This window comes from Dermacentor albipictus, chromosome 3 (genome assembly GCF_038994185.2).
Source record: "Dermacentor albipictus isolate Rhodes 1998 colony chromosome 3, USDA_Dalb.pri_finalv2, whole genome shotgun sequence".
Lineage (NCBI taxonomy): Eukaryota > Metazoa > Arthropoda > Arachnida > Ixodida > Ixodidae > Dermacentor > Dermacentor albipictus.
Genome location: NC_091823.1, coordinates 184,820,295 through 184,833,017, shown reverse-complemented (window position 1 = coordinate 184,833,017; position 12,723 = coordinate 184,820,295). Strand labels below are relative to the sequence as shown.

Sequence of the window (12,723 nt, the reverse complement as noted above, 5' to 3'; positions counted from 1 at the left end):
ATGTGCGCTATTTTTAGATGTAGCGAAAGCGTTTGACACCCTGAATCATCAAATCTTGTTATGTAAACTGCATTTTTGGGGATTTCGTGGGCCTTTTTACAAGGTTCTCGAAAACTACTTGAGCAACAGATTTCAGGTGGTCTCTACCGACGATAAGGGCGTATTTGGTTCTAAGCTGCCGGTAAAAGCTGGAGTTCCTCAGGGGTCCATTTTGTCGCCATTGTTGTTTAATATCTTCGTTAACGACTTCTTTTGGCAATTTCGAAATGTTCAGTATTCCAGTGTGATGACGACACTGTATTATTAGCGAAACACCTTTCTTATAAAACGTCCACTGAAATGTTGCAAAATGACGTGTACAAAGCAATGCTTTGGTTTTCTAATAATGGAATTGTTGTAAATGCCCAAAAAACAAACTTGTTTGTTTTCGCTCCCCATTTAAGACTACAGTTATTAACATGCCTCTCTACTTGCATCAGTCAGACTGTGTTCATTGTAAATGTGCGCCAGTCCCATCCGTGGATTGTGTTAAATATCTCGGAATCTATTTCGATAGTAATTTATCGTGACAACATCACTTATCACTTATTTGTTCGAAACTGAGGTCAGTAGCGTGGCTGTTGTTTAATATCAAAAGTATTGCGCCCTTGACTGTAAAAAAGATTATAGCACATGCCCTAGGTTACAGTGTGTTGAGATGCGGCATTACAGTCTTTGGCTTTTGTTCTGATCGTTGGAGATGCAGGGTAGACCGGATTATAAAAAAAACATTCTTAAAAATGTTGCATACAATTCCTCTATAGTAACATCTGCAAATATCTTCCGTGAACTTGGTCTACCGAACTTCCATTCATTACTTATAGAAACAGTTGTCGTCAAACATTTCTGGAATTCCGCTTTCAAACAAAAAAGTGCCGCCGCAAGGGAGCTTAGAAAACATGTCCGTTATGTAGTTCCGCGTTCAGCCACAAGGTATGGCGCGGCCAGACGCTGTGCTTATGTGCCTGTCATATTTAAGAAATTACCGGAAGAAATTTTTAACGCGACATCATAAAGCACGCTCAAACACTTCTTAAACAGCTACAGTAAAATTAACCTCTTTTAAATTTTTTTGCATCGCAATATTTGCCTCTTCAACTTTTGTTATATGTAGATAACCAAATGTTATCTTGTTCTTTTCAATTTCTTGTCATTCGTTTTATTTTTTTTTCTTCATGTCTCATCAATTTATGTATATTTTTTTGCCTTGTCTATCATATTCATAGGCACGGTCCTACAAGCCAACTAAGGCTCAAACCGGCCTGCTTGTGTTGTTTTGTATATTTTGTGGCAATAAACATCATCATTATTATTATTATTATTATTATTATTATTATTATTATTATTATTATTATTCTCTGTTGTTAAATTGCTTGCGGTCCACAAATGCGTAACGCCCACCCAAGTTTTTTCCCCGCTTGTTGCACCTGATAACTAATATAACCCGCTGCAGAGGAGCGCAGCAACTACAACGCCAAGCATCAGAATCGGTTTCTCCGGCGCTTCGGGTAAGGGCGTCCGCTCCCGACACTAGGGGAACCTTTCTAGCCTATATATAAGGGGTGGAGCTACGACGGAAATTTGATCGGTGACTGCCGCGCAGCATAACGGGCAATCAAGAAAGTAACTTAAGAGTTGAACAACAGTTTCCGAAAACACTTACAATTTCAGGGCCACTATAAGATTCATTATGCAAAAAAGAAGTGAGGCGTGCAGACAGGACACAAGAGTAGAGAAGTGGACAACATGAACGTGTTGTCCACTTCTCTACTCTCGTGTCCTGTCTGCGCGCCTCACTTCGTTTTTGCATAATGAATCCTTACCAACTAGCTCAGCTTTCTGTCGTTCTAAGCTTCATTTCTAGTACTCTGAGCCCTTTTCCATGTTCCCCTACTTATCTGCACAATCCTGTTTCGTTAGCTTCGTTAATTGTGATATGTATCTTCCGCGCTAGAACCATGTCGTGGTTTAGTCGTAATCGTGTTGTCCCATTGGAAGTTCAAATGATGTGCGGCTTCCTTCAACCATCAACTGGGCATGCCAGGAGGATTGGAGCTATTCTTTACGCTGAATCGTGGCGCCAAGTTAGGTTCTACCAGGCGTGTCTAAGGGTCTGTTGCGTGGCCTTGGGAGACGGTCGCCATTGGAACCGCCCCTACGCCGATTGGAATAAGTTAGCCGTGCAACACGCGGACTTCCTATGGAGGATGAAACTTCCGGAGCTTCAACAAAGTAAGAGGAAACGGCTTTCTAATAATTCACCGTCAAATAACGTACTGGTTCTTGGAGACGCCATCGTAAGTGATAACCATAGAAGAATCCTTGCTTTAGGTCCTAAGCATTGTTTTAAGTTTAACATAAAACCCGTTGACGTTTTAAGCATACCGCACTGCATAACCAGGTTCGTCCCGGAAGAAGAACGCTCACGCTGTATTTCGGATTGCACTGCTAGCATTAAACAATCAAATTCTCATTTTAAGACGCCTGACCCTGTCCGACCGTTAGTTGATTACCTTGTGGAGCATAAACTTAGACCAGTAATATCTGAAAAGGAAGGTTATTTCGTAATTGTGCCAGATGACATGTTTTCAGAAAAAGCGATTTCAGCCATAGAAAAGAATTTGCAGCCAGTAAAACTCAAGCCATCGGTAGTTAAGCCACGTGCGGTTGACCCCTTGTCAAGACATAATCATGATAGGCTTGTCTGTAATGTCAAGAAAGCTAAATCCCTCACCTTAGAACTGTGTTTCTCGGCCAAGACCCATAAACAAGGAATCCCTTTTCGTGCTATAGTGTCAGAGAAAGGGACGTGGCAGGTCTGTGTCGCTAGTTACTTACAGAACTGCTTAGCTTCACTAGTTTTGTCAGACCCCTTTTGCTTACGTAATTCTCAGGCACTAGTTCAGTATTTGAGAGAGGAAAATCCTGGTGATTGTACAGCTTTTAGTATGGATATCGAAGACCTGTATTATTTCTTGCCGCATGACGGGTTGCTAAATTCCGTAAATGAGTGCATTGAAGAACAAGTGCAAGAGTCGGCTTTTATTGACAGATGCGGTGTTTCCACGGGAGCTTTTCTAGAAATTCTTTCAATGCACTTGAAGTCGACGCTCATTGGGTGGAGAGATGGCGTTTTTCTGCAGAAATCAGGCATTTGTATTGGCTCAAAGGTTGCCCCTATTCTTAGCAACATTTACCTGAGTAAGGTTGACAACTGCTTAGAGAAAGCCTTAGGTGATAGCGTTATCAAGATATTTCGTTACGTTGATGATTATCTGATTTTCTGCAATAGGGAAGAATTTGATTCCGCTGCTACCTCAGTAAGTGAGCAATTTAAACTTTATGGGGGAGGATTAAAGTTTACCAAGAAATTTCCTCAGCGGCGCGTAATTCAGTTTCTTGACATTTCCTTGATCTTCGAACAAAATCATGTTTGTTGGCAGTACTCCCCAAGATCTTCAAAGCCGTTGCTAAACTTTCAACCCAAGCATTCCAAAGTAGTAAAAAACGGAATTGCCATGTCGTGCCTTAAGTCTTCCCTCACCAGATCCTGCATGCACAAAATGAGCGCCAGTTTTAATGCGCAGGTTTGGCGCCTATTAGAAGCAGGTTATCCTAGTGTACCGGTGGCCAGTGTGGCTGAGCGCCTAAAGAAGTCGGTTTCGAGAGGGACGGACGTGATTACAGAAAGCAGTAATAGCAAAAAAAAAGAGTAGTGGCTATTCCGTACATTCATTCAGTGTCGCACAGGCTTAAGAAAGTTGCAAGTAGATCAGTCATAGGACCACTTTTATTTCTTATCTATATAAATGATATTTGCTCCGGTATTTCATCGCAAATCAGGCTATTTGCCGATGATTGTGTTTTGTACAGGACTATTCATACTACACATGACTGCAATGTTTTACAATATGACCTGTACAAGGTAAATGAGTGGTGCAACAAGTGGCATATGCACATTAACATGAAAAAAACCGTTCATATGCGTTTCTCGAGGAAAAGAACCCCTCATGACTTCTGTTACTCTTTGAATTCAACCATGATAATATCGGTTTAGGAGCACAAACATATCGGCATTTATTTCACACCTGTTCTTTCTTGGAGCCGTCACATTGATCATATCACAAGTAAAGCATGCCGCTTTCTAGGTTTCCTGCGCAGAAATGCAAAAAGTTGCCACTGGAGACAAAGGTATCTTTGTACAAATCAAATGTCCGATCTGTTCTGGATTATGCGTTGTTAAGAATGGCGAGCTGCAAGGCAAGATTGCCACCCAGTTACGACTGGGCGACACGACGCGCATCCCCCACTGTTAAGAATGGCGAGCTGCAAGGCGAGATTGCCACCCAGTTACGACTGGGCGACACGACGCGCATCTCCCCCTCACCGTCGCTGCAGCTAGGAGGCGTTCGAAGAAGCGGCCTTTGTGCTGAAAACCGCCTCCTTCCACCAGCCCCATCGACATTGTGACGGAACGAGTTCGGTGTGCGAACAATGGTTCCGGAGTTCTCCAGCGCGGACCTGATCTGATACGCATGGACAAGCTGCCGCGGGAAAGCCGCATTTTGGTGCTTCCCATGCCTCGGCGTGACGCAAGACAACGAGCTACCCAAGATTGGCCCCGATACTTCCCGGAACGCACCCCTCCAACGCCGTCGTTTGGGCATCGGAATGTGTGTGCCTTTGTGTACGTAAACTGTTCTGCGGAGCGGCCGCAAGTTGGCGATGAGTAAACGAACAGTCGCCACCTCGTATGGCCGGCGGACCGAGTGTATAAAAACTGTTGTTGTGCGAATGCTGGATACACTTCTCTTGAGCAGTCATGTTAGACTGATACACTTCTCTCGTGCAGTCATGTTGGACTGACACTCTTTTTCTCAAGCAGTCATGTTAGACTGATTTAATTTCTGTAAATAAACCCATATTCCTCGTTCTCGATGAGAAGCAGTTCTTCACTTCATCACCGTCCTCAGCGTAAATAAGTTGGACGACGGCATGGGCCAGCTACCTTCGAATTAATGCCGTACTCCAATCTTGGCAAAGGACCACGGGCGATGGGATTGAGCCCCCAATCCTGACAGCGTGTGCTGTGTGGGATCCGTGGACGGCACGTGACGTCAACAGTTTAGAAAGAATTCAAAGCATAGCCGTTCGTTTTGTTTATTCAAACTACACTAGGAATTTCAGTGTTTCAAGAGCAAAAGAAAGTTTCAGTTGGGAGCCACTTCAGCAACGCAGGAAATACCTCAGACTGAAACTCTTTCATAACATATTCCACTCTCGAACAGGTATAAATCCCGGGAAACATTTTTCCAAGCCTGATTACGTTTCTGAACGGCTGGACCATGAAAATAAGGTTTAAAAAATAGCCTGCAAAACTGAAGCGTTTAAAATGTCATTTTCCCCAGAACCATAAGCCAATGGAACAAGCTACCATCTGATATCGCAATGATTCTATCAAATGATGTATTTTCAAACTGTGTACGCCCACTGAAGTAAGATAGTGTTTTTGTGTGTATGTGCGAGTATGACAGCATTCCGGGTATATGTTATGTATTGCCTGTTTTAATTATTGGTTCTTTGTTTCCTTTTCCCCCCCGCTGTAATGCCTACGGGCGCTGTGGGTATTGTGATAAATAAATGATAAATAAATAAATAAATATGATGTTAATGTTGCTTTCACTGCTCCCAATAAGCTAGGTAAGATATGCGCTGCCGTACAGAATAAAAAGGAGCGGGTAAAAGGCAAAAAACGAACAGATATTTGTCCAGTGAAGCACAATAAGAACAACAGTTTTACTGACTGTCGTATGGGTGTGCTTTATAAAATTCCCCTTAGCTGTGGCCAGTTCTACGTAGGGCAAACGGGACGGTGTATCAATCAGAGGCTAATGGAACATAAAAGGTCGTTAACCGGTGGATCGCCTTCTAATCTTTCGCTACATTGCCGACACTGTAACTGCACGCCAGAATTAGATGAATGCGCGATATTGTACAGGCATAAGAATGAAGATACGCGTCTTATGGTAGAGGCATGGCATATCTATAATGGTGGAAGTGCGTGCGTGAGTCAGCCTTCGATTACTTTACATAAGGAACAGATTAAGTGCCTTAACAGTTATCTCTAACGTAAACCGGCACGTGTACCCGACTGACATGTGGTGTTACCATTCCTGAGCATGCGCAGAGGAGTTTTGTGTCTTTCTTTTTTCGCCTCAGTGCTCCCTTCAGTTGATAGTCGGCGTTCGTGTTGTCCACTTCTCTACTCTTGTGTCCTGTCTGCACGCCTCACTTCTTTTTTGCATAATGAATCCTTACCAACTAGCTCAGCTTTCTGTCGTTCTAAGCCACTAAAAGAGTTGGTTGTCTGAATATTGACTAATTGCAGCGCGTGGAATAGGACGCAATACAAGGACAACAGTGTCGTCGGCGTCCTTCCATCTTATTTCACAGAAGCGCTCGGCAATCAGTCAATTTCAGGGCCAGTTCATTTTCCTTTTAAGAGCGACGCCATAATTAACCCCAAGGTACATAATGGATAAAATAAGTACATAATAAGACCGGCGCATTTACTGGCACTGAGTGAAACGTATTTATTACCCGGCCACCTTTCGATTACATTTTTTTAGATCCGATGTCCGTCAAATGGGCCTGCCTCGTTTCTCGAGTAACTGTGGCAAGCTTCCACTGCAACGACATCATTGCATTTTGAACTTATCATTTACAAAACGAATATCAAACGACTCCAGAAATATACCAGTCGCTGATTTGAGAGGGTATTTTCTTCCTCTTCTTCAACCCAGTTTCTCCTCGGCACATTGGAGAGCGGCGAAATGCAAGCTTAAGCCAAAGATAGCGGTGCTCTGCTACGGCGTCCCTCAAGGATCATCACCCACGCTGCACCCCACACTTCAATTCGTGGCATTGAAATAAAGTTAACATGGTGAAATAAATAGTAAAATGTAAGTTTTGTTTATAGCTCAGAACTACTCAGCAAAGTACTGTCCGCCGGAAGAAAACGTCCTCGCAGCTCTTACATATGTGACAACAGGCTCATGCTGCATTACGCGTGAGCGTAAAGCTGGATGACGGCAGAGAAAAAGCGCCGCGTGCCCCGTTTTCGCTGTGCCAAGACGCACTAAATTACCCTGTTTTTCGACCCTGCCGCCTAGCGCTTAATCGTGCGTGATATTTCTTTCTTTTATTGAGATCGCAGGAGATTACGCATAGTTTAACATAAGGCTTGCATGGAACCTGTGATATCTCATTCATCTGGTTTTGATTGTTATAGCAGCAATTTAGATGGTTGCTACGGCGGTGCACACTCATCTTTTATTTACTGCGTGCTATGTTGTGTCTGTGCAGGTGAGAAGTTCTGGAACTTGAAGGCTTTTCAGCGCGAGTGAAGTGGACGACTTGTCAGTGCGAGTGAGAAGCTGTGCAACTTGAAAAAGAACGAAGTGAACTGATGCCATTGGGACCACGTGCCTTTGTGTATTGTTCGCCATCACAGTCACGCGCCTACATTGGAATATTTCGCATTGTGATCCTGCCTATATGTTGGAAAACGAAATCTTTTGATCGTGCCTGACCTGTGTATAAAAACTTCTTGGAAAAACCATGGCCCATTTCAGTTGAATGCTGTTCTAGCACATATTTGAAGTTATTCAAGTGGCTATGTTTTGAGCAAGAACCTGACCACGCGACCCGGACTAGACGAGCGCAGCGCAGCGCGGGAGGCGGCGCCGGCCAGGCACGGTGGGATCGCGAACGACACCCCGATCGCTCAGGTCGGGAGCGCTAGTGTGTTCTCGCGCTACCTGCACGTGAACCCCCCTTTTTTTCGCCTGATTTGGAGGCGATAGGTAAAGTGTGCAGATGGTGTCGTCGTTGGTAGTGTCGGGTTCACGCCATCCGAGAGAGATGTACCAGGCAGCGCAGGTTGTGAGAGAGGTGCAGCGACAGTGGTACTGCAGTGCGAAATCGTGACCTGCCGCAGGTTCTCGTAGATGCCTGGGCCTGTAGAAGTTGGAGCTCCAAAAGTAGACCGTCAAGCAGCTGGGGGATTGCGTGGAGATAACGCAAGTGTTGGTCATTAATTTTGTGACGTAGAAGTGATTCTCGAGCTGAAGAAACCCAGATGGTAGAGCGGCTCCTGCAAAACTTCGCTAGGCCTTGCATCTGCGTAAAGTGTGAGCACAGAACATCGGAAGGCCCGCCCGCTGCTGCTTGCGCTGAAATCTGGAGTGCCGATAGCATCAGAACTTCGGTGGTAGCTGAATGCATCGCGAAGGTTGTGCTTGTGGCGTCACTGTGCCTGTGAGACTGAGATTTGAGCTTAGCGGAGCGTTTGGGCGAGCCTCTGTATCGGTGGTGAGCCAAGTGCCCCCGAACGGAAAGCGGGCAGCTTGCGGGTACGTCCAAGGAAGGAGAGAGGCGGGCCGTAGAGTAGCCGAAAGCGCTCGCGTTTGGCCCAGTGACTTCGTTGGAAAGAGTCGTCGCGCAGCTGCATTTGAGCTGGAGGCTTGCGGACGGAGGAGAGGTTTGATGCTGGGGCTGGCGCGTACTGACCATCGGCACGGGTGGACGCAGGCGATGTGGGACGACAAAACGCGGGATTACGCAACAATTCAAATGGTGAGAGCGGTTGTGACTGAGCGCTCGAGGTAACATAGTGAGCAAGGACGGCGGCCCGCAAGTCGTCGTAGAAGTCGGGGCCGGAGGTGGCAGCCAGAGCCTGGAACCTTGTTGAGAAGGAAGTGGTTGTCCAGCTGGATGAACCAGATGGACAACCACTTCCAACCACCCTACAATCGCGGCACATCTGCCGGACTGCGTGAGGCCACGTCGCTCGAGTCGGTGCGCTGACGCTGGCACGGCTGGGGCTCGCTCACTGGGGCTCGCCCGGGGAGGGCATGACTGGGGCTCGCCCGGGGAGCCGCGAAGGGTTAGCTGCAGTGGCTACTGTTCTTTAGGCTGGCCAGCCGTGGTGTAGCGGGACCTCGAGAGCGGCCGCTCAAGTCCAGCGCGTGTTCTATTCTGGCGTTACCTGCACGTGAGACAGGGGAAACATAGAAACAGGCACCCCACGGACAGAAATTTAATATGTAGTGGGCAATATGCATGTGGTGCTGTGCGGACTGCCGCCGCTGCGGCGCGAGACCCGAGCTCGGGCTGCTGATGCGAACGCCCAGGACTCGCGATCAGGCACTACTTGCGATCCCGCGTACGAAATGCAATAAACCCCCTTTCATTTGGTGGAGGTGCGGGGTATCGATCCCCGTACCTCTCTGCTGAAACTGCTGCGCTTGCTTCGGCTGCTGCTCGCGAAGTCGCCGCATTCATGTTACGGCATTTCATCTTACGGCATGGCGCACCGCGAGAACTGCTCAGCGACAGAGGCCGTGTCTTCTTGTCCGAAGTTATTAATGAGCTGCTCGCCGCTTGCCGCACTATTCACCGCACCACTACGGTGTATCACCCACAGACTAACGGTCTAACGGAACGCTTCAACCGCACTCTTGGTGACATGCTCACTATGTATGTTGCGTCTGATCATTCCAATTGGGACGATGTTCTCCTTTTTGTGACGTACGTGTATAATACCGCCGTTCAGGCTACCACAGGCTTCTCACCATTTTTCCTTCTTTATAGACGTGAACCATCCACTACCCTCGACGCCGTGCTACCATATCATCCGGATGCCTCTAAATTCAGCCCTCTTTCCGAAGTTGCTCGCCTTGCTGAAGAGTGCCGCCAACTGGCTCGCTCGTTCACGTCGGCTACCCAAGGAATTCACAAAGATCGTCACGACAACGGGCAGCCCACACAGTCCTTCGCCGTGGACTCTCACGTCTGGCTTCAGCTGCCCTTCCAATCTCCAGGCCTTAGCCCAAAGGTTGCTCGGAAATATCAGGGTCCATACCGGGTCGTCGCGTGTACATCGCCTGTGAATTATGTGGTCGACCGGTGACACCATCTTCGGACAAACGCCGCCGTGGTTCACGTCAGCCGCCTGAAGCCGTACCACGACCCCCTTATCGTGCCCTTCCCTTAGGTCGCCAGGATGGCTCCTCTTCTCCGCGGGGGCAATTGTAGTGGGCTATATGCATGTGGCGCTGTGCGGACTGCCGCCGCTGCTGCGCGAGACCCGAGCTCGGGCTGCTGATGCGAACGCCTAGCACAGCAACTGGTAGCGTGATCAGTTGGCCGAAATGCCTGGGATTTTGGCATGGCAACTGGCAGAGCACACCCGCGGTGTACTGTAATATGAATTGGACCGTCTCCCCCGGAAAGTACCTCGGTGTCCCGCTAAATAACTACCTCAATGCTGATGAATATTGGTCTGAGGAAAATAAACGCGTCAAAAATGCTACCGATAAATGGGGTGGCCATAACTTTTCAATGTTCGCAAGAGCTTCCGTTTGTAATATGTTTCTAATTGCAAATGTGTTCTACCTGTTGCAAGTGATGGCCATGGCAAGAACTTCGGTTCAAAAAATCGACCGAGTGTTTGCGACCTTTATTTGGGGATCGCAATGGGAGCGCACAAGCCGGTGCAATTTGTTTCACAAGGTGAAAAATGGTGGGCTAGGGCTCTCACACCTTTTTTTCAAGCAGCTGGTAAGCAGATTCTTCTTTGTTCGGGACCAGACTGATGTGTTTTTGAGAACTGTGATCCAAGCACGATTGCAGGATTATCTATCAGACTTTGTCCTATCATCTGTTTCTTTCGGAGCTGGACCGCTCAGTCCTTATTTGCTTGAAGTGGTTACTTCTGTACGCCTGCTCAAGGCAAGGTTCTCATATGAATACTTGTGTGATGTCACGAAAAAGCGTTTGTATTCTGACATTCTCGATGTATTTTTACCATTACCGGTTTACCGAGCTGCTTACAGGCTAGGTCCTGAGCGCGATGTGCTAAAGCGCGTTAAAAAAATGCCAGTGAGACCCTCTGCTAAAACGTTCTTTTTTCAATTACATACCGACACTCTCCCTTTAAAGCCATGGTTACAAAGCAAAGGTCTTTTTGTACCTTGGTCGGTAAACTGCTTAATCTGTAATAAGCCATAATCAATTGAGCATATTTTTATTGACTGCCATGACTCCGTATTTCTGTGGGACGTCCTTCAAAGAACACTTAAAAAAGAATTGCCGATAAGCCCTTTTGGAATCCGGTTTCTTCCACGTGCAGAAACAGGGGGAGCGCCGAGTGATATGCTAATGCTGCTCTGCATGCACAGCGTATGGAAGACGAGAATGGACATCAGGCATTGTCATTTACAGGCTCACTCAGCAAGACACTATTTTGTTGAGAGCATTATATACACACGCGACTTGTTCAGAGCACTATGTGAACCCCCGGAATGGCTTCCTGTACTAGACCAATTGGCTTCTGTGAAGCCCTTTTAAACACCTTACACTGGCCGAGCTGTGGCTGGTGTTTTTAGAATATGTACATGTCGTGTATTTGATCTTTTTGTTTGCGTTTGTGAAAAGGCAATAAAGAAAAAAAAAAGCCTAGGACTCGCGATCAAGCGCTACTTGCGATCCCGCGTACGAGCTGCAATAAACCCCCTTTTAAATAGGGTAACTTTGTCTGGAGGGGGTAACATCCTTTTACAATGAGAAATTTAGAGCGGAAAACAAAGTCTGCTGAATAATGACTCCTCTTATCGTTTTTCATGTTCCAGAGGCTGAATTTAGCTTAATGAATGTGTAGTCGCTGTGTAACACGCATCGTTGGTGTACCCATAATCTGTCTCATTATTTACATGAATTTAGCTAGTTGCCAAAAATTACACGCGTCATGTGCGTTTGTAGTATTCACGATCATGCCACTAATTTTACAGAATAAAATTTTTTATATCCGGTGCGTCAAGCTTTCTTTCTTAATTTTTTTACCTCAATGCCTATGGGCATCGCAGAGGGGAGTGGGCATACAACTTAAGAAGAACAAACAGAACGCAAGCATTGCATGTGAAATACAACAGAAGTTTATGTAAAGAATGTAAAAAGACATTACAAATAACCATAAATTTCATTCCACTCTGTGAAGGTGGACGACCAGCGAAGCTGTTCAGCACAGAGGTGACAGGATCAAAGGTACGCACGGACATTTATTGTCTTCATCGGTGGTCGTTATTTTTCTTCATTGGTGGGCTATTATTTTTTGGCCCTGATGGTGTCCTTGTGGTCGCTATGGTACACACTGATCGGCTCAGGTACAACGTTGGACATGTTCTTTGTCAGAGGCAAATCTATGCGCGAGGAACCATGCTCAATAAGGTACATTGCTCGGCAGCTGCTTATTTTATTATTGTGCTCCCGCTAGTTGGATGGATGTTATGAGCGTCCCCTTTCGAACGAGGCGTTGGGTTGCACCACCAAGTTCTTGCTATTATACTGTCTAATGTCCTACCTAGGTTAAAGAAAAAAAAACACTATGAACTCCCATAACCAAATTTTCTAACTCCTTATTGCGAACTTTGATATTGTATGTCTCCGTTTTTTGTCGGTTCCCTAGTTTTCCTTTACCAATTTTTCGATCGCCTCTCACTAATCGCTATTGCGGGCATGTTTACTTTTCCCCTGCTCTCGCTAACCCAAGGGCTTTAAGGAGGCCAGTGGTGCCTAAATTGGTCGCTGGGCAGATTTCTTCACATTCTAATAAAACATGCTCCA

At 46.2% G+C, this 12,723-nt stretch overlaps 1 protein-coding gene across 4 annotated transcripts in view; it reads left to right on the top strand.

Annotated features, from left to right (window-relative positions):
- Window positions 1–11,914, top strand: part of LOC139057669 (DENN domain-containing protein 2D-like) — a 614,144-nt gene extending 602,230 nt beyond the window's left edge. For all 4 annotated transcript variants that reach the window (XM_070536315.1, XM_070536318.1, XM_070536317.1 and 1 more), the window contains one exon: window positions 7,405–11,914. In XM_070536315.1, coding sequence (XP_070392416.1) covers window positions 7,405–7,408 — 4 coding nt within the window. In that variant the 3' untranslated portion in view covers window positions 7,409–11,914. The remainder of the gene's footprint in view (window positions 1–7,404) is intronic.
- The last annotated feature ends 809 nt before the right edge of the window (window positions 11,915–12,723 follow it).